General features: G+C 45.5%; 1 protein-coding gene across 6 annotated transcripts in view; it reads right to left on the bottom strand.

Annotated features, from left to right (window-relative positions):
* Positions 1–21,387, bottom strand: part of ubr2 (ubiquitin protein ligase E3 component n-recognin 2) — a 29,453-nt gene that overhangs the window by 6,750 nt on the left and 1,316 nt on the right. For 2 of the 6 annotated variants that reach the window (XM_085181891.1, XM_085181894.1), the window contains exons 2-26: positions 18,479–18,747; positions 18,319–18,397; positions 16,272–16,385; positions 12,593–12,723; positions 12,364–12,502; positions 12,177–12,239; positions 11,819–11,939; positions 11,631–11,738; positions 9,290–9,378; positions 7,561–7,659; positions 6,839–7,002; positions 6,001–6,100; positions 5,784–5,912; positions 5,430–5,613; positions 5,285–5,346; positions 5,079–5,189; positions 4,938–5,003; positions 4,696–4,812; positions 4,235–4,295; positions 4,025–4,149; positions 2,501–2,553; positions 2,255–2,357; positions 2,119–2,167; positions 1,883–2,037; positions 242–344 (exon numbers count right to left, since the gene is read on the bottom strand). In XM_085181891.1, coding sequence (XP_085038017.1) covers positions 242–344; positions 1,883–2,037; positions 2,119–2,167; positions 2,255–2,357; positions 2,501–2,553; positions 4,025–4,149; positions 4,235–4,295; positions 4,696–4,812; positions 4,938–5,003; positions 5,079–5,189; positions 5,285–5,346; positions 5,430–5,613; positions 5,784–5,912; positions 6,001–6,100; positions 6,839–7,002; positions 7,561–7,659; positions 9,290–9,378; positions 11,631–11,738; positions 11,819–11,939; positions 12,177–12,239; positions 12,364–12,502; positions 12,593–12,723; positions 16,272–16,385; positions 18,319–18,397; positions 18,479–18,747 — 2,794 coding nt within the window. Of the gene's footprint in view, positions 1–241; positions 345–1,882; positions 2,038–2,118; positions 2,168–2,254; positions 2,358–2,500; positions 2,554–4,024; positions 4,150–4,234; positions 4,296–4,695; positions 4,813–4,937; positions 5,004–5,078; positions 5,190–5,284; positions 5,347–5,429; positions 5,614–5,783; positions 5,913–6,000; positions 6,101–6,838; positions 7,003–7,384; positions 7,484–7,560; positions 7,660–9,289; positions 9,379–11,630; positions 11,739–11,818; positions 11,940–12,176; positions 12,240–12,363; positions 12,503–12,592; positions 12,724–16,271; positions 16,386–16,421; positions 17,127–18,318; positions 18,398–18,478; positions 18,748–21,387 lie in introns of those variants that run through there. The other 4 variants (XM_085181889.1, XM_085181892.1, XM_085181895.1 and 1 more) reach the window with 3 other exon arrangements.

The following is a 21,387-nucleotide window of genomic DNA, read 5'->3' as shown; positions in this document are numbered from 1 at the left end:
CACACACACACACACACACACACAGGTAAACACACACACACAGGTAAACACTCAAACACACACACACACAGGTAAACACTCAAACACACACACGTAAACACTCAAACACACACACACACAGGTAAACACTCAAACACACACACACACACGCACACACTCAAACACACACACGCACACACACACACACACACAGGTAAACACTCAAACACACACACACACACACACACACAGGTGTACTAACGTGTGATCTTGCAGGTGTAGTTGAAAGTGACATCTTCATCTCCACTGCTGCTCTCCAGCTGCTGCTGCTCTTCCAGCAGAGCCATGCCCACCAGGTGGAGCACCTGCAGGTGAGGTACAAACACACACACACTTTGAATCTGATGTTTTATTTAGGACAGAGGGCGGCTTCTACAGGTGTTTCTGAAGATCACAGTGATGATTAAAGTCAGCCATTAAAGCTCTTCATCCTGATCTAACACTGATGAACCACACACGAGAAAACAAAAGCGGGACGCTTCGAAAACAACAACGCAAATCTCCGCTTTCACCCAGCTTCCTCACCAACACCAGATCCCTCACAAACAAAAGGGAGGAGCTACAATCAGAGATGTGTAACTGAATCCTGGCTCCATCCTAACATCCCTGATGCCCCAGTGGAGTCACCAGGCTGGACCCTACACCACCAGGACCACAACAAAGGTAAGGGCAGGGGCTGTAGGACTACAGTCGTAACAACACAACTATAAACAGTCACTGCTCACCGGAGGTCATGTCCATTCAGTGCAGGCCCTTTGATCTACCTTGCAAGCTAACGGTAGCCATAGTTACCATTGTTTACATCCCCCGGATGCTAACGTTAGCTCAGCGCTCAACCACCTCCAACTTACTATTAGTAAACAGCAGAGAGAGCATATCTGTCCATATCGTTGTTGGGGACATTAATGAGGCAAGTTTGCAATCTGTACTCTACAAACGCCACCAACAGGTCGAGCGTCCTGAAAGGGGGACAGTACAGTACTCGTGGACTCGTCATCAGTCGCAGACCAAGTACTGGTCCAATTCAAAGTACGCATCAAGCCGAGAACGTGAAAAATTCCCAGATGTGTTCTCGCTCCGCACGTTTTATCGAGCATACATCGGTGGTGACTTGTGTGGACTTGGTACAGCTAAATATCCCAGAATGCATTTCGTCCAAAGCTCAAACATGGCAATAGTGGAGGAGCGCGGCTAAAAACGTTTAAATTTAAATATTACTCTTTCTGGGACACAAAATTTTTAGATTCTTTCAGGCGAGAATGTAAACTTCAAATATCTGCTCGGTTTATCAAAACCGACTCCGACGTTTTCAGAGATGTCTGTTACCCACCAGCTCGATAGCTGACCGGGAGGTCAAGGGTCACTAGAGCCAGCAGGAACAGCGAACTCCCGGCACATCGTTTTCAAACCACCTGCGGTCTTTGGCTACTCGGGTTAAACATGATATGTAAGTCACGTAGATCACTTCTAAATGCTAATGTTTGTTTCAGTGTTTTATTTGTTCCTGAGTAAACCGGTTTGGCTGAGATGAAAGTTCAGCTTTATGACATATTACTCACAGTTAAGAGGTGACAGCAGTAACAACTGTGACATCATCAAGTACGCAGGTGTTCCAATTGTACAAATCGTGAGTACGGACTCGCGTATTGAGGAAGGCCCATGGTCTGACTAACCCCCATCACTCAGGCCACTCACACTGTGTTCAGACCAAGTCTTTGGACTGGTTCCCAGACCTCTCCAGTGTGTCCCTGCTGTTGCTTATTTCTTCCTGCTCCCTCATTTACATTTTATTTCATGTGCAACGGCAATAAAGAGCTACTCTATGCTAAACACACACACTCACCCTCTGCAGCATGGACTCAGTCCAGCCCCCCCCACTAGGCTCCACGGCCCACTGCAGCACGGCGCCCTCTATGGCGAGCAGCACATCACATTGCAGGAGGTTCACCAGGCTGCCGAAGAGAGGGCAGAGGGGGGGAGGAGGGGGAGGGGGCAGGGCTATGCACACAAAGACACGTTACCAAGGTGACCATGTCATCCATCAGTCTTCCTGCTGGTGTTTTGTACAGGTGTGCTTACCTGTGTCCTCGCCACTCTGTCTCCTCAGCTTCCTCTGAGCTTCCTCAGCCTGAAACACAGGACGCAGCGTTACCATAGCAACAACATGTACACCAATCAACAACGCTCTGATCCGCATCCAGATCAGTGAGTGTACCTTTGACTGGTCAGCTCTGCTGTAGTGATGGAAGTACAGGTTGAAGTATCTGTTCCACTCAGGGCGGAGCTCATACAGCCCTCTACCTGTCACACCTGGCTTCCTGTTAGCACAAATACACACAGTACTGCAGTACAAATACACACTAATACACTCAGTACTGCAGTTATTGTAACATAGAGAACAAAAGGAAATTGTAAGGATGCACGTGCATTTAAGGTGGACTGATGATATTTGAAGACTGACTTGAATGAAGCCACGCTGTCGATGACTCTCTCCAGCCCCGTCTCCTTGTTCCCCTGAAGACACAAACTCAGGTTATTACATCAAACTGAAAATGTTTCAGCGCACAGAAGTAAAAACAGTAAATTCCCTGCGCTCAGAAACACTAAATAGCAAACAAACAAAGCATTTTAGCCTCAGGCAAGTCAGGTTCACCTGTTCAGCAGATCTTGTATGATCGAGCCTTTAACCCTCTGGGGTCACCTTTGATTTTACTCATTTACTTGTTTGCTATCATTCTTTTCAGCACGACCTCACAGGTCTGAATTAAAGTCAAACTACTACAGTTATATTAACACAACTGATCTAAAGTCAGGTAAAAAACATAAAATCTGAGTAGAAAAAAGGTTATTTTTTGCTGTAACTAACACAAACATTAATGAATCATTGTCGTAATTTGAAATGCAAATATAAACTGTACATTTTAATAACCTATGCACAAGTTATTTGCATCTATTTACCTAAAAATGCAGCCAAGGCGGGCCATTTCAAACCATTTCAAACTATTCACAGAACAGTCAGCTGTTCTGCATCAAATATGCCACACAAATTATTTCCGCCACTCGAAAATATAATTTGTGTCCACTATAAGATAAAGGAGAACATCACAGCCTGATACCTGCAGGCCAGACAGCAGCAGGTGTGTCCCCGCTCCTGCTCACACTGTAATCTGCCTTTGGTGGCTTTTTGGCAGCAACTGTGACATTCAGCAGTCGACTAACTACACAAAATTGCACACTAAGTACATAAAACTGCACACCAACTACACAAAAGTACACACTAACTAGCCACAAACTACACAAAACTACCCAACAGATACACAAAACTACCCACTGACAACACAAAAGTACACACCAACTACACAAAACTACCCACTAGCTACACAAAAGACTACACAAAACTGCACACCAACTACACAAAAGTAGATAAAACTACACCTTAATTACACACTAACTCAACAAACTACAGGGTAACTGCATAAAACTGCAAACTAACTACATAAAGTACACACCAACTACACACTCCAAACACACTGAATGTCACAAATCTCTTGTGTCTAAACACTCTCTCTCGCCGCTGTCACTCCTAAAACCTCTCCTCCTTCCTAAACAACCAATTGTCACATGTTGCCATATCCTTTTGTGATTGGTTGACATGGTACATTTTTCCACCAATAGGAAAGTGGTGCTTTTTCTTTCTTTTATCTTGTGACCAAACATCAGGTATATTTTTGATCATGACTCTGGTTTTTTGTGTCCTATCAACACAACTTGAAAACTCGTATATAGTTCGTCCGTACTTTAAACTCGGAGACTCGGGTTGGCTGCATCTTGTTGCAAAGTCATCTTAAATTGGTCGTGTGATTTGGATGTGCCGGCGCGTCCGTCGAGCCCAGAGGGTTAATAAACTTTTTAAAGCAGAACTCACAAATACTTCGACAAATATGTAACAGCATAACTAAAAAACATTGACAGGTTAGGGTCTCACATTCTCAGGTAGAGCCTTGGCAAGCTCGCTGTGAGCCATCGGTCTGATGGACAGCAGGTGGATGATTTCTCTTCTGACCTCATCGTAGGGCTCCACCTGGCCAACGCCCGCCACGTACCGCTCACCTGTAACACACATGCAGAGGCTGTGCTGATGTTGCACCTGGACAAGGCGACCTCTCTGACTCATTTTCAGAGGAAACAAACTCACCGACCACCATAATGATGAGATGAAGCATCTCTTCGATGAGAGTGTTCTGCTGGACCAGGTCCTGAAACACAGGACAGAGTGGGAGGAGTCAGTCGTACACCTGTGGCGGTGTAGCGTACACCTGCAGAGTCCATTTTCGCCATCTAAACTCGAATGACTCAACATTGCAAATGGATTTTTGAGGACTTGTCAAACACAGCGTAATGTGAATGTCTGACCTGCAGACGTGATTCTAATTTCTCGTTACGTGCAAATAAACAGACAAGTCAAAACGACCTTCTGCGAAATCTGACTTCTTGTCTGTTCGTGCAGGTGTCTGAGTTTAATCTGCTGCAGCTTTGCATCACCTGACGCTGCAGGAGCTTTAACATAACAATCTTTGGAAATGTATCTGTGTCGAGGGTGGGGCCGATAAGTTTAGCAGTAACATCACGGCGTCTTGACAACAGAAGAGGACTGACCTTGTTGGCCTCTCTGTATCTTTTCCTGATGTCAGCAGTGCTGAAAACGTGAAACACTTCAAATCGACTCAGAACGATCATCAGGAAGTGGTTTGGATCCATCATGGACGCCCCTGCCTGCACCCAACCAAAAACAGCAGCAAGCGTGAGCAGAGAGTCTGCACCAATGCTTCACAGAGGCGTTAGTGCTGCTGAATCTGCACTGGTAGAATAAGTGGAGCGTCAGTAGAGGCGAGTTGTACCTGTAGCATGATGATGTCTTTGTCGAACATCTCGACTCGACACTTTACATTGTGGTAATAATAAATCTGAAACAACAAACAGCAAAAACTTAGCTAATCAGCATTGATCCCTTCTGCATAGATAAACAGGTTAGAACTCACCTGGTTAATCAGTGAGAATCCGTTCCTCCTCCACATCCCAGCATGCACCTGGGCACAGAGCACCAGGCAACGGAGGGGGAGTTCGATCAGAAGGGGGGGGCTTAGTTCACCCTGAGGGACACGTGGCATCAACAATCAATGAATCAAACTGGTTTGAAAATGGCGTTTCCAATCAGGGATCAATAATAATCAGATCTGTTACTGACCAATGGGAGCTGCTCAGGGAAATGAGACGCCACCTCTGTTCTGCTGAGGAGGATGTGCAGACCTGAGGAGGTGATCGATACAACTTCAAACAGGACGTGGAGACAGATGGTGTGAGTTTTAAAATGTGTGTGTGTGTGTGTTTACCTGCCAGCAGCCTGCACACCGGCAGGTGTATGGAGACTTTTTCCTGAGACACCTGATACCTGAACGTTTCCATGCTGTGGCCTGCCAGGCTCAAGCTGATTGGCTGCTCACCATCTGGAAGGCTGTTATGACAGTGACTGAGAGCGCTCAGACACTTCTTGTAGGCCTCGATCAGCACACGCTCCTGACACACACACACAAAGGAGCAAAGAAAAGGCTTGGATGGCTCACTCAATCAATCAGTTTATTTAAAACTGATCAGATTATTGATCCAGAAAACAAAAAATAAACTGTAGAAACATAAAAGGTGACGTTTGTAATGTTACATGTAGCGTGTTCAGTGTGTTGTCTCACATCAGTGGAGCACCACTCCTGGATCATCGTGATGATGTTGGTCAGCTTCATCTGCAGCGTGAACGCCGCCTCCCACTCAGGCTCCATCTCAATATGCTGCCCCACCTGCCTCACCACTGGGTCCATGCCCTGCAGGGAGGTGGGTTCACAGACAGACAGGCTCAGAGATGTTCGGGCTGCACCTGTACAGGTAAACCTCACATTGTCTCCATGTTACCTGCATGCACTTGAGCAGCTCCAGAAAAGCGTAGAAACCTTCTAGAAACTTGAGTCTGAGCTGATCGCACCACTTGGACGGAGGGCTGATCAGGACATACCTGCATGTAGAAGCACTGGTTACACTGGGAGGCCTGGTTTTATCATAAAACACGACACACACCCACAGTATTTACACTTGTGAAAGAAGATTCATCAAACTACAGAACAGGCCTTTCATAACCTCTAACTGGCCCTTCGTAACCTCTAACTGGGTCTTCGTAACCTCTAACTGGCCCTTCGTAACCTCTAACTGGCCCTTCGTAACCTCTAACTGGGTCTTCGTAACCTCTAACTGGCCCTTCGTAACCTCTAACTGGCCCTTCGTAACCTCTAACTGGCCCTTCGTAAACTAACTGACCCTTCGTAACCTCTAACTGGCCCTTCGTAAACTAACTGACCCTTCGTAACCTCTAACTGGCCCTTCGTAAACTAACTGACCCTTCGTAACCTCTAACTGGCTCTTCGTAACCTCTAACTGGCCCTTCGTAACCTCTAACCGGCCCTTCGTAAACTAACTGACCCTTCGTAACCTCTAACTGGCTCTTCGTAACCTCTAACTGGCCCTTTGTAAACTAACTGACCCTTCGTAACCTCTAACTGGCCCTTCGTAACCTCTAACTGGCCCTTCGTAACCTCTAACTGGGTCTTCGTAACCTCTAACTGGCCCTTCGTAACCTCTAACTGGTCCTTCGTAACATCTAACTGACCCTTCGTAACCTCTAACTGGCCCTTCGTAACCTCTAACTGGCCTTTCGTAACCTCTAACTGGCCCTTCGTAACCTCTAACTGGGGCTCACTTGAGGTCACCAATGAGGCTCTGGACTCTCCCGAACTTGAAGGCCTGCTGGGCGGTGTAGCGGTCGAACTGGAAGTGCCCCTGCGGGTCTCTGTGGCGGAGGTGATCCACAAAGGTCCTGATGATGGTGGTCATCAGGTTCTCCTCCACCATCAGCATCCGGGCCTGCAGAACATTTGAGACCCACACACGTACAGACGTGTCGTTCCTCATGTTCAGTGTTGGGCCTGTTATCATTTCAATCTGTGTTTCTTTGCTTGTGACATTTATTTTGGTGGATTCTGAAGAACTAAACTTTAAACTTTAAAGGTGATTGATCTGATTATTAAAACTATTATTAATACATAATATATTAATAATAATTATATCTGTTATAATTATTGATTATCAACTAATCAGCTTTCAGTGAAACTTCAGGGATGACTTTAGATCATAACATTTTCTCAGTGATGTCTGACATCCTGGTGGAGCCCCCACTTTAAACAGACCAGGTGTGAACTCAGCCGGTGGGATGACATCTACTCCGGCGGCAGCCACCTGAACTCACCAGTGACGGTACGGTGAACATTTGCACTGACAGGTCAGTGATGGAGAACTCACGGCCGTGGTCGTCTTTCACATAGTCGCTCTGCAAGCGTTCGTAATTCTAGCAGCGGGAGAGAGAGGGGGACACAGAGAGAGAGAGGTGTGTGGAGGTGCAGGAGGAGTAGGAGGAGTACTCACCATGGTCGGGACGGTGAAGAGCTGGACAGACAGCGACGTCACTGACACCACTCGCTCGTGGTCGTCCTCCATAAAATCTGTCTGTAGGCGTCTGTAGTTCTGGAGGAGGGACGACATTTCACCTCTGGGTCAGAGGTCGCTGCTGTCCGCCCAACACCCCACCACCACCCACACACTGACTCCTTTAAAAACCTGTCGCTAAAACTCTGATATCTTTAAGACAGCTCACAAAAGAAAGGTGTACCAAGACTTCTGTTAGTTCTGTAAACCGGACCTTAGCACAGCACATGCACAGCAGCGACTGGTTCTTTAATCAAGATCAGCAGCAGCTGTAGGCGATCAGCTCAGCATGACCCATTTTATATTATTTATGTTTCACAGACTGGAGGGTTATTTTCAGTCCGAAGGCCGATCCCTGTGAATAATATGTGGACATAAGTGCTTTGATCACTGAAGTCTTTCTGTCAGTCGACTTTTTAATGATTCATTTTCTAGCTGAGTGATCACCAGCATCTTTAACGTCACTGAATTTTTATCCTGGTATATCATCCTATCCTTCTTCAAATTGGGAATCACCAGTCTGCCAATCCAGAGGTACTGCCCTACATCTCCATGCAACACTGTAGAGACGTGTCCAACACAGCCCTACAACATCTGAGCCTTCAGAAACTCACAGCAAACCTTGTCCACAGTTCATGGAGGGGTTAATGTGAATTATGGCTCTCTTTGACAGGACACACTTTCCAAAGTGAGAAAAACCCCAAATTAATGAGATTTATGGTTTATTTTTGGCAGCGTAACCCCTTTTCCCTGTTGTTTTTGTCTGCTACATGAGCATGCAGGCTCTACACCTCAGGGTTGCTCTGTTCTACTTTGTGGTGTCTTGCTGTTCTGTGTATTGTGACGTTCTGTTTTGTTGTTTATATGACACTGTTTAGTAAAGTCTGTTTCAATGAACAAAGTTCACTCCAGAGGATCTTTTTGAGTACTTTGATTTATTTGGATCTAAAAATTCAATCAACACATGACTGGCTGGATGAAGTTTTTCATTTTAGCTGTAAACAAGCCAACAAGGTCATGTGGTGAGGTTTTAGGCTGTTGCACTGAGGAAACAAATGCTGCCAGGGAATCACAGACCATCGAGATTCTACTAGCATAAACCCCCCCCCCCCCCCCCCCCCCGACTATATAAACCTCCACAGCTGTCACAGGTGTTCCGATCAGGTATATACACTCACCAGCCACTTTATTAGGTATGCCTGTTCAACAGCTTAATGCAAATATGTAATCAGGCGATCACAGCGCTTCAGCTCAGTGTATTCGGACATGTAGATATCAGACGAGCTGAAGTTCAAAATGAACATCAGATTAATGAAGGAAAGTGATTTAAGAGACTTTAAGCGTGGGATGGTTGCTGGTGTTTCAGACTGCTGATCTGTCATGTTCCCACCAACCATGTCTTAAATATGACAGTGAGTTTGCTGTATAAGGGCCTCCACGGTCAAAGATCTCAGTGCAGCAGAGCTCCTCTGTGCTCAGATGGAACAGAAGTTCTCATCATGTCGTGTCCACATGGACCAGCCTCTCTGAGTGTTTCCAGCAGCTTACTCAATCTGAGCCGTGAAGAATTAAAGCAGCTCTTAAAGAAAAAGGAGAACCAACCAGTACCAGCAAGGTGTACCTAATGAAGTGGCTGGCGGGTGTCAGGTATACTGCACAGGTGTGTTACCTTGGCAAATTGGATGGCAAAGATCTTCTTGTATTTGAGGTCCATGAGGAGGCTGTTCATGAGTAGCTGGTGATAGATGTTCCTCGCTCCTGCAAAAATGACAGATCAGCTGACCTCAACTTGCTCACATTTACTTGCAGCTCATCAACTCGCACACCATGAACAAACAGATCAAGGAGACTGCCATGCATCCAAACTTCAGCTAGTTAGAGTGCCTGTCAGTCACATTCAGCGCCAATCGAGAGTTTAAGACCACTTGAAAAATGGCCAAAAATCCTATTTTGCATTGTTGGGTTCCAAGTAGAGCTTCAACATGCAGAAACGGGAGTGAGACATAACATGCTTTGAGAATGCAGTTTACTGAAAACAAAACTTATACTGAAACAACCTGGTTTACAGCTGATCCAAAGTTTAGGACCACACGCCAAAAAACCTGTGAAACAAATCAAAGTTCAGTAACGAGTCGCTCCACTGTTATTGCTGATCGCGTCAAAAGTTCAGTGCGGCATGATTGCAAGTGTTTCCATGAGGTGAGTGGGAACAGACGGCTGCACGAAGGGCATCTACTGTGTGGAGCGGCTGTCCATTTTTGTAAACTTGCCTTGTAGACATGTAGTCAAGATGATATTACCCTATATCCTCGCACGTGATTGGCCACAATATGGAGGCATTGGAGCATAGCTGAGCCACTGTGTGAGAGCTGAGCAGAGAAAGGAAATTAAGTAAGGAGCCGTCTCTTGTTCAATGGGAGTCGACTGATTCACTACAAAGCACGGCTCTTAGAGCTGATGCTTTTGAAATGACACATTATCGAACGTTACGTTGTGTGTCATGGATACTTTTAACTCCAAATCTCCCGACCACTATGTCAATCTGAGACAGCAAGACCAAGACCACGTAAAAAGTGGTCTTGAGACCAAGACCGGTCTCGAGACATCCAACTCTATTGCCTTGCCGTCCATCCCCAAAGGTTCTCCGTTGGATTTACGTCAGGGGAACATGCAGGATGGTCCAAAAGAGTGATGTTACTCTCCTGGAAGAAGTCCCTTGTCCTGCAGCATTGTGTACTGTAGCGTTGTCCTGCTGATAAACCCAGTGTTTATCACACAGATGAGGGCCCTCAGTCACGAGGATGCTCTCTGCAACATCTGGACATGGCCAGCAGCCGTTTGCCACCCCTGCACCTCCTGAAGCTCCGTTGTTCCATTGAAGGAAAAAGCACCCCACATCATTATGGAGCCCCCTCACTGTGGGCGTAGCAAACACCTCAGGTGGGACCTGCTTATCATGGCAGTAACACTGCAAACCATCAGGACCATCAAAGTTACATTTGTTCTCATCGTCTAAGGAGCTTGGAAAGAAAAGCGTCTGGACTTCTTGAAGTTGCTTGAAGACGTTTCACCTCTCATCCGAGAAGCTTCTTCAGTTCTAGGGTCAAATGGTGGAGAGCCCCAGATTTAAACCCTGTGGAAGTAACCCACAGAGAGGGGACAATGGACCCCCTAATGGTCCTCTACCTAATCACATGAGCCAAGGTGTGAAAGTGGCTCATGTGATTAGGTAGAGGACCTTTCAATGTCCCATGTTTGGTCAAAACGGTCAGTTCTGTGGCGTCCAAGGAGACGAGGCCTTTGAAGACGTGTTTTGAGGCCGTCTGATGGTTATGGGGCTGCAGTCGGCACCAGGAACGGCCTTAATTTGGGTCGAGGGTTATCCAGTGTCTCGACGGACAGCCAACTGGATCCTCCGGCTCAGTGCTGATGACATTTGTTTGGGTCTTCCACTTGACTTTTGTTCCATAAACCTCAGGATCATTTAAGGAATTCCAAAAAACTGTCTCACTGCGTCCCACCTCAGTGACGGTGCTGTGAGACCATGCTTATGCAGTTCAACAACCCGACCGCGTTCAAAAAGGGAACATTTGTTTGCCTCTGCCATCAGAACGTCATGACAGTGTGACCACCTGACAGGAAATGACAGTGAATCCACATTTGTGCCCAGATTTATCCTTTTAAAGGCATGTGGCCCGAAACGTTTGATCAGCTGTAAAACAGCCCGTTTCAGTTTGTGTTGTTTTCAATAAACTGCATGCTCAAATGTTTTGTCTCACTCACGTTTCTGCATATTAAAGATATAATTGGAACCTGGTGAAGATCCAACCATGCAAAATATGACTTTTGGCCACTTTTCAAGTGGTCTTAAACATTTAATTGGGACTGTATCTCTGCTGTGTGCCTTTGAAGGACCAACTCATGGATAAACACAAACTGTTTCACACCTGTTGGCTTCACGACCGTGGCCGTTCGAGCGCCATATGACTAGCAGCGGTACGTGCGGTTACCTTTCCACATCTTGGAGTCGTTGAGCATCAGTCGGTCGACAAGCGAGGAGTTCTCTCCCTCTGGACCTTTCTGCAATCCCACCTGACACAGGATCCTCCTCAGGCCGTCTAAAACACAGTCCACAGTCACCACATGCAGCAGCAGGGACACACACAGAGGAATTGTGGGTAATGAAGTCCACACGTACCAGAGTACTGAATGATCTGACCCAGCCAGCTCAGAGCCTTCAGAGCAAAACACTGATGAGCAACGACAGACGAGTGCATCACCTGAACCCGGAGAGGCTTTGACTGACGGCTGGTGTTTCTCTGAGGGGATAGGAGGAGGAGCAGAGAAGGAGGCGATGGGGACGTAGGAAGAGGAGGAGGTGAGACATTCTTTGGTTTCTTAAATAGTTGTGATGAGTAAAACCAGAAGGCAGTGATTGTAAATGAGTGCGACATTGAACGTCCCTGAAGCAGGCACCGTCAGCACCCCCCCCCCCCCCCCCCCCCCCCACATCAGTTCAAGACTTCCTGTCGTTTACCAAACTTGGAAACACTCACCACAATCACGGACTTGGCCTGTTCACAGAACTGGAAGTCTCCATACCGAACAGACTTCCTGCCCTGCGCGCACACACAAAACAGATTCTTAGAATAATCACCAGAACATGAAAAACAAGAAGCTCCTCGTCACATTTCTGAGTTCCTATAAGCGTGTTACTGTGTGTGTTACTGTGTGTGTACTGACGTCTCGGTCCACCGTAGTGGCGAAGCTCACGGCCTCCTTCTGGCTGCAGCTGACAGCTTTCTGCAGCGTGTAGATCACCTGCTCGTACGTGTGCACTTCATCATTGAACAGCATGCAGTAGTAGGTGTCCTCTCGCTCCCTGCAGACACACACACACACACACAGTGTGAACGCTGCAGTATGACGCGTTTACTGTCACGTGTCTCAGGTAAAGGTAGAGTGAGCCTACGGTGGCTGCAGGCCTGCGGGGAGCAGGTCCTCGTGTTCCCAGGTCAGCAGGTCGACGGCATACTTCAGGATGATGAAAAAGACACTGAACGCACGGCCGACCATGTCAGTGGGTAGCTGAGCTACGGGGTCCTGGAAGGACAAACAGCACAGGGTGAGCGCTCTGAGAGACGGGGTTACCATCCTAAGCAAGCTCAGTTCACACCAGCCTCTGATCAGCCTCTCACACTCAAACCACAGCTGTGAAGTATGTCTGAAGGTTCTCAGTCATCCCTGTCATCGTAGTCTAAGAAAGAAAAAGGCATCTGGACTTCTGCTTGAAGACGTTTCACCTCTCATCTGAGAAGCTTCTTCAGTTCTAAGGTCAAATGGTTTTTCTTTCCAAGCTCCTTAGACCACAGCTGTGAACATCCTTCTTCCCTCCATCCAACACTGAGTAAAACAACCCACGATTACTGCCACTCAAAGACTCGTGCTGTCCTACAGAGGAAACACTTCACAATCCAAACTACAGGATCCAGGGAACGGAGGAAATATTTGCATGGCTGCTTTTATATTCTCTGAAGAGACGCTTAAGAACCTCCTCAAACAGGAACCTCCTTTTAATGTTTTAGTCGGGGAGCTCTCAGAGGACAACTTATCAGCGCTCAGGTCTGGTGAAAGTAAATAAGTAAAGAAATTTTTATTTATACAGCACCTTTCAAGATAAAATCACAAAGTGCTTCACAGAAGCTAAAACATAAAAACAAAAATCAACCAAAAGCAAGTTTAAAAAGATGAGTTTTTAGCTGTTTTTTAAAAGAGACCACTGAGTCCACAGATCTCAGTAACACGGATCTTTATCTCCAATTTTAACCAGCTGTAATTCAAATGATGAAAAATGTCGGACCATTACTGAGCGGCAGTCAAACCGGCTTCCAAACACTGCAGCAAGACGACCTCCTCAACCGGACGTCCGAGGCTGGCTGATGATGGAGTACCCACCCGGGCAAAGCTCGATGAGGGATAAGTAGTCACCATCGCGCTGCCAGGTTTCAGTTAGAAATAAGAAATCCAGGGTTTGTTTGGAAAGAATAAAATTGTTCAACAAGAACGTTTTATTTGTCATTGATTGGGCATTAAAGAGCGCCACGCTCTGCGAGGTAGAAGTAGAATCATTAACAGAAATGGCCCAAATTAGGAAACGTAAAAACTGAAGGTTTGATCCGCGACCGTTGTAAATTCCACTCACTGTGCGGACAGAAGGCCAAACAACTGGAGAGTCTGTATAAACACTCCTGAGGGAGCATAGTCTCATAGGTCCAGGCCCTACATAATCAAGCTGGGACAAGGAAGAAAAATCCCCCTCCGTACAAACTGTATGACCACAGGTGACTCAGCGTCGCTTACCAGCTCATCCTCGCTTCAGAAAAGTTTCACCTGAACACCTGCTCTCTGCAGAATGATCTGAACATTAAACTGAGAATAATCAAACGCATTGAAACATGCAGAAAAGTGTAAATACATCGAACACATGATCGAGGTCAAAGGAGCGACTCACGTTCAGGCTGAGCACCGTGGGGGGGGGGGGCGGGGTCACAGACAGATGGGGGTCATGTCATCAGTTCTGCTCAATTTGCTTGATTTTCTAATTCTGTTCACGGCAGGAAGGTTGTTACTTAACAATAATTTAACAAACATTAAGTCAGACCGACAGACAGAGTCACAGATGGTTAAGGTGATAACATACCGTCATCACACAGAGGCAGCCGTTTGTACCTGCGGTCACTTCACAAAGAGCCACTGTGGTATTCTTCTAAATGAAACATGTTGCCATGTTGCCGACAATATCACGTCACACGCACTGATGACGAGGAGAACAAGTCAAGACCGGAAGCCAAGAGTTTGTCGAGTGTTTGTAGTTGCAAACATCACCCTCATATGTGTCAGTGTGTCTGTCCCTGTCTGATCATTTCCTGATAACATTTACAATAATTGATTACACAGCAGTGGAGAGTAGACGTTTATCACAGTAGATGTCTTTCTGAAAGCGCTGTAACCAAGTTTAAGAATATAATCCACCCACTGTTATCATCGTCAATGCCCTGTACCAACACAGAGCAGAGCAGCTATCTGAACACTACCCCAACAGAGGTCGATCATCTTGTTAATAATTTCACCTCCTCACTACGTACGACTCTGGATACTGTAGCTCCTGTGAAAACTAAGGTCTCTAATCAGAAGTACCTGACCCCGTGGTATAATTCTCAAACACGTAGCCTAAAGCAGATGACTCGTAATCTGGAGAGGAAATGGCGTGTCACAAATTTAGAGGATCATAATTTAGCCTGGAGAAATAGTTTGTTGCTTTATAAGAAAGCCCTCCACAAAGCCAGAACATCTTACTACTCATCACTGATTGAAGAAAATAACTTCAATAATTACTTCCTCCAAACCATCAACGTGTCTTTTAGACCCCATTCCTACAAAACTGCTCAAAGAAGTCCTGCCATTAATTAATTCTTCGATCTTAAATCTGATCAACCTATCTCTAATAATCAGCTATGTACCACAGGCCTTCAAGGTGGCTGTAGTTAAACTTTTACTCAAAAAGCATCTCTAGACCCAGCAGTCTTAGCTAATTATAGGCCAATCTCCAACCTTCCTTTCATATCAAACATCCTTGAAAGAGTAGTTGTCAAACAGCTAACAGATCATCTGCAGAGGAATGGTTTATTTAAAGAGTTTCAGTCAGGTTTCAGAGCTCATCACAGCACAGAAACAGCTTTAGTGAAGGTTACAAATGATCTTCTTATGGCCTCTGACAGTGGACTCATCTCTGTGCTTGTCCTGGTAGACCTCAGTTCAGCGTTCGATACTGTCGACCATAATATCCTATTAGAGCGATTAGAACATGCTGTAGGTATTACAGGTACTGTGCTGCAGTGGTTTGTATCATATCTATCTAATAGACTCCAATTTGTGCATGTAAATGGAGAGTCCTCTTCACACACTGAGGTTAATTATGGAGTTCCACAGGGTTCAGTGCTAGGACCAATTCTGTTTACATTATACATGCTTCCCTTAGGCAGCATCATTAGAAGACATAGCATACATTTTCACTGCTATGCAGATGACACCCAGCTCTATCTGTCCATGAAGCCAGATAACACACACCAATGAGTTAAACTGCAGGAATGTCTTAAAGACATAAAGACCTGGATGGCCGCTAACTTTCTGCTTCTTAATTCAGATCAAACTGAGGTTATTGTACTCGGCCCTGAAAAGCTTAGAAATATGGTATCTAAGCAGATTCTTACTCTGGATGGCATTACCTTGGCCTCCAGTAACACTGTGAGGAACCTTGGAGTCATTTTTGACCAGGATATGTCCTTCAACGCACATATTAAACAAATATGTAAGACTGCTTTCTTCCATTTGTGCAACATCTCTAAAGTTAGAAATATCCTGTCTCAGAGTGACGCTGAAAAACTAGTTCATGCATTTATTACTTCCAGGCTGGACCCACTGTCGTAAAAGTGCTTGTTCATAGGGGGTCATATGATTGTTGGTTTTTTCTCTGTATGTATTATTGAAGGGTCTACCTTACAATATAAAGCACCTTGAGGTGACTGTTGTTGTGATTTGGCGCTGTATAAATAAAATTGAATTGAATAGAGAGTCACAGACATCAGTCTGACCTCTTCGGTGTCCTGGTTGCCATCTCCCGGTGTGTGTTTCTGGCAGTAAGGGCCGGTCTTCCAGGCTTCAGAGTCTCCACAGTCACAGAAACCACCTCCTCCGGACGTTGTCATCTGCACACACACACACACACACACACACACACACACACACACACACACACACACACACAACCCAGATAAGGTCTCTGTTCATTTGTTTAGGGACGAACAGGATGAGAGCTGCCAGAGCTACAATCAGACCACCAGCACACCTGCTGGTGGTCTGATTGTCTTAAACCAAACAGTCAGAATCAGACCTACAAATAACTGAGAATCATTTTTAGTTGCTCCAATTAAATTTCAGCAAAATGGACTAGCCTAGGATCATTTTTTCATTTAGATTTTTGGGGGTTCCTTTGAATTCAGCCGTCCGCAAGGCAGGGCTGGACTGGGACAAAAAAATCCGCCCAGGCATTTTGACTAGAGACCGGCCCACCGGGTATTACAGGAAAATAAAAATTAATACCGCTGTTTTAACAGCACCCTCTTTCATCTGAGAGCAAATGCCCCCTCCTCAGAGTATGCCCAAACGATGGAGCTGCAGAAGCTGGTGATAGCCGCATACTCAGCCGGACGGCGGTCACGGACATGCTCATACAAGTTAGTCGTGTTTGAGTACTCTGCTCGCACTTCACGTCTGCACAAGTGGCACACCGCTTTGGTTACATCCTCAGGTTTACCTCTTTCATCCCAAATTTACCTCTTTCATCCCAAAGTTATATTGTTTTTAGTGCTGTCAGCGTTAATGCACAGTCATCACGATTAACACAATTAACAATTAACCCATCTGGAGTGCAGACTGAGTCAAAATCTCTGAAATATCTCTGTCAACGCATTTCGCCCAATCCTAATTTCTTTGTGCCCCCCTCTCCCTGTTAATGCTCTACCTGCCCCCCCTGGCATGACTTTGCTAGACCCGCCCCTGCAGTTACCAGCTGTCAGCTACTTAGAAAAGGATCCTGGTGTTATTTGTCTCTCAGAAACAGTTCCTAACTTCAACTCATCCATGTCACCTAAAAGGTAAACCTGTTTCTCCATCACCTGTTCAGCTCTGATGATTCAGTAAGGACATCTCCTGGTTTCATCTTCATGTTTCCCTCTCACCACATATCCAAACATCATGACCAGCAGCTTTATGAGCAATAAACAAACAAGAGAGAGGGGACTTGCAACAGCAAAGCCAATTTGATCAGTTTCATGATTGAAGTAGCAACAGGAGTGGAATAACTCCAGCTTTGTGTCTTTGTTTCATTCTAGCTGAAGTCCGGGACAAATCGCTTCCTTTTCAGCTCAGTAATATTTTCTTCTGTTTGTCTGTAATAAGACTGCTTTCAGAGGGAGGGCACACCCAACCTCCTCGGCTGTAATTGGTCCAGCCCAGAGTTGATTATGACCAGTTGGCCAATCCACCCCCTTTCATTGTTTATACCGTTACAAAAACGAACAAAAAAAACAAAACACTGGCCCATAAAAACGAAAAATCCCCATCGGGCATATCGGGAAGGTTGGTCCTTTTTCTGTCTATCAAACGATGTGGCTTCTTTTCTTTACCAACACATTACCCAGGTTATATCAGTACAGATATCCAGGATAAGGATTTTGTTTTACATCTGAGACGTTTGTTTCTTTTAAAGTGTCCCTTTCACTTATTTAAGCAGTTTATTTTCTGTAGATCTGAGGTCAGCCACATCCAGCTGATGATGATCAAGTCCGAGATGGTCTTCCTCCTCTTCTGTTCCATCTGCAGCACTTGACCAAGAACACCTGAGTTACTGGATTATTGCTTGGCGTATTCTCGTAAACGGACCTCCTCCTTTATTTTAAACCTCTTTAACTATTTTATCCTTTTAAAACTTTGGAAATATCAGTAACTTCTTAAAAACCTTAAACGCTGTCTTCCAACACACAGACTGTGATGTCCACTGAAAAACAGAGGACACCATGCAGCCATGATGACCAAACTCTGTGTGTGTGTGTGTGTGTGTGTGTGTGTGTGTGCGCTTACCCTGTATCGATGCTCTTTATGAACGCTGCCCAAGAAACACTTCATGCAAAGGACACATGTCGGGTCGGCCGCACATTCCCTGCACACACACGCACACAGATCATCACTTAAAATGAGTCACCTGTGTTGCATGCCTCACCTGTGGACGTGCGTCTCCTACCTGCAGGAGTAGGTGGGCTCTCCCACCTTAAACACGTGCCCGCAAAGCGCTGATGGTTGGTTGTTCTCCTGCAGCAGCGCCAGACCAGCCGCTGGCTCCTCCCCCAGAAGGAGCCACTCCAGTGGTGCAAGGAGGAGGAGCTGACAAGCGAGCTCCTCCCTCTGCTCCTCTCTGTCACTGCTGCTCAGCCCCAAGCAAAAGATTCTGGGTACGTATATGGCCAGGTGACGGCACACTTCCTGCTGCAGGTCGGCAGCTGCAAGCCACCGCTGAGATGGAGGAAGAGGTGGAGATCAGTGACGGCTCACACATGCTTTAATGAACAGTGGTTAAACAGCACAACTGTGAGTGCTCTGGCAAACAAAGCACGAACAAACATCAGGTTCAGTTATTCTTTAATAAACTCAAACTCATTGTTCACCACAGACACCTGCAGCACACAGGTGTGTACAAATTCACACCTGTGTGCAACAATTACAAATTGTGGCACTGGGGCGTGCACTGACAGGTGAGTAATGCTGAAGGTTTTTGAAGTGTTGCTTAAATGTAATACAAGTAACAAAAACAGAGTGACAGATGGAGATCGGTGGCTCTGCTCGCTGACAGGAAATAGGAGCTGCAGGTCACTGATAATCAGCTCAGACTGTCACAGCCACTCAGTCAGAATAACACACTGACCTGGATACCAGGGGACAGCATACCGACAACAGGACAAACAACCAGTAAACACTGAGCTACAAACCAGCTAACAACCAGTAAACACTGAGCTACAAACCAGCTAACAACCAGTAAATGCTGACATACAAACCAGCGAACAACCAGTAAACACTGAGCTACAAACCAGCTAACAACCAGTAAACGCTGACATACAAACCAGCTAACAACCAGTAAACGCTGACATACAAACCAGCTAACAACCAGTAAACGCTGACATACAAACCAGCTAACAACCAGTAAACACTGAGCTACAAACCAGCTAACAACCAGTAAACGCTGACATACAAACCAGCTAACAACCAGTAAACACTGAGCTACAAACCATCTAACAACCAGTAAACACTGAGCTACAAACCAGCTAACAACCAGTAAACACTGAGCTACAAACCAGCTAACAACCAGTAAACGCTGACATACAAACCATCTAACAACCAGTAAACACTGAGCTACAAACCAGCTAACAACCAGTAAATGCTGAGCTACAAACCAGCTAACAACCAGTAAATGCTGAGCTACAAACCAGCTAACAACCAGTAAACGCTGACATACAAACCAGCTAACAACCAGTAAACGCTGAGCTACAAACCAGCTAACAACCAGTAAACACTGAGCTACAAACCAGCTAACAACCAGTAAACACTGAGCTACAAACCAGCTAACAACCAGTAAACACTGAGCTACAAACCAGCTAACAACCAGTAAACGCTGACATACAAACCAGTGAACAACAGTAAACGCTGACATTAGGGCTGCCACAAACGATTATTTTGATAGTCGACTAGTCAGATCATCATCCATTAGACATAAATTGTACAGCTGATCACACCCACCCATCTGCTCTTATCATTAGCTGACAGCGTGAAGTGTTTAAGGTGCTAACTAACAATAAAGAGCAGATGATAGTTTATTAAACTTTTAATAAAAGATTGTCTCGCTGGGGTTTAATAAACTCGGCCGTCTGCTCCTTGTTATCTAAAATATAACAGGACACTGGAGGAAACTCTCGACCGTCTCACACTTCTGTTTAATCAGTTTTCTGTTTGACGTTTATTCAGCTGTGTGAAAACAAAGGAGGAACCCACCCGATGGATTAATAAAGTTTTATTTTATCTAATCTAATCTAATAACTTTAATCTCAGCCAAACCGATTCACTCACAAATAAAACACTGAAAAAAGCCCAACAATAAAATTTTTAGGTTGTCTACGTGACTTATATATCATGTTTAACCTAAGTAGCGAAAGACTGCGGTGAGCTGAAAATGATGTGCCGGGAGTTAAAAGTTTATTTTGTGACCCAGAAAGAGTAATAAGCGTAATATTAAAGCTAAGCAGCGGCCGCCATTGTTGGAAACTGGAATTGGCTGAGCCGCGCTATGAATCCTGGGATAGGTTGGGCCACGAAGGTTTTACACCAGATCCATCCTTCAAATCTGGGGGATAGGAGGACGCATTTGGAGCAGTCTTTGAATTTGGACAGTCTTCGTCACGTCGCTGTAACGTAATCAGCCTACAAATACGGTTTCCGAAGGATGCGGCCCCTGAATTTGGACATAGCTACGATACCGGAGGTTGCTTCTTCTTCTTCGGGGTTTAACGGCAGCTGGCATTCTCGTAGATACATTGCTGCCATCTTCTGTTTCAGTTCGTTATTACACTCTTAAAACCTACTTATGCCTGCGTCTTTCAGGATCTTACAAAGATTCAAACGACGTGTCGACTATTAAATTAGCCATCAACGATTGTGACTAGTTTGGTAAATGGTAAATGGACTGGTTCTTACATAGTGCTTTTCTACTCAAAGTGCTTTATGTGTTCATATGAAAGGGGCGGGGCTCTCAGCATTGAACCAATCAAACCTGGATGCAAGTGTAGTGACAGCAAAACAGCTGACTTTAGAAACTAAGGCTACGTTCACTCTGCAGGTCTTAAAGCTCAATTCCGATTTTTTGATCAAATCCAATTTTTTTGTCTACAAATAAAATGCGACAGCAAACGCGCTCTAGTGTGAACCCTCAAAGCGGCCGCATGCGCAAAAGAAGACGTCACACACAACGCGCTCTGTTTAGACCCAGACCAACAGTATTGTTTGATTGTTTCATAAATAAAATGTTCACGTTTCTCCAACGTTGTCTTCCCAACAGTTTCACTGGGATCGCCAGGAAGTGTTCACGATGTCTTCTCCGGCGCTGAT

Source organism: Neolamprologus multifasciatus, chromosome 13 (assembly GCF_963576455.1).
Source record: "Neolamprologus multifasciatus chromosome 13, fNeoMul1.2, whole genome shotgun sequence".
Taxonomy (NCBI): Eukaryota; Metazoa; Chordata; class Actinopteri; order Cichliformes; family Cichlidae; genus Neolamprologus; species Neolamprologus multifasciatus.
The sequence above is the reverse complement of the archived record's forward strand: the minus strand, read 5'-3'. Positions and strand labels throughout refer to the sequence as shown.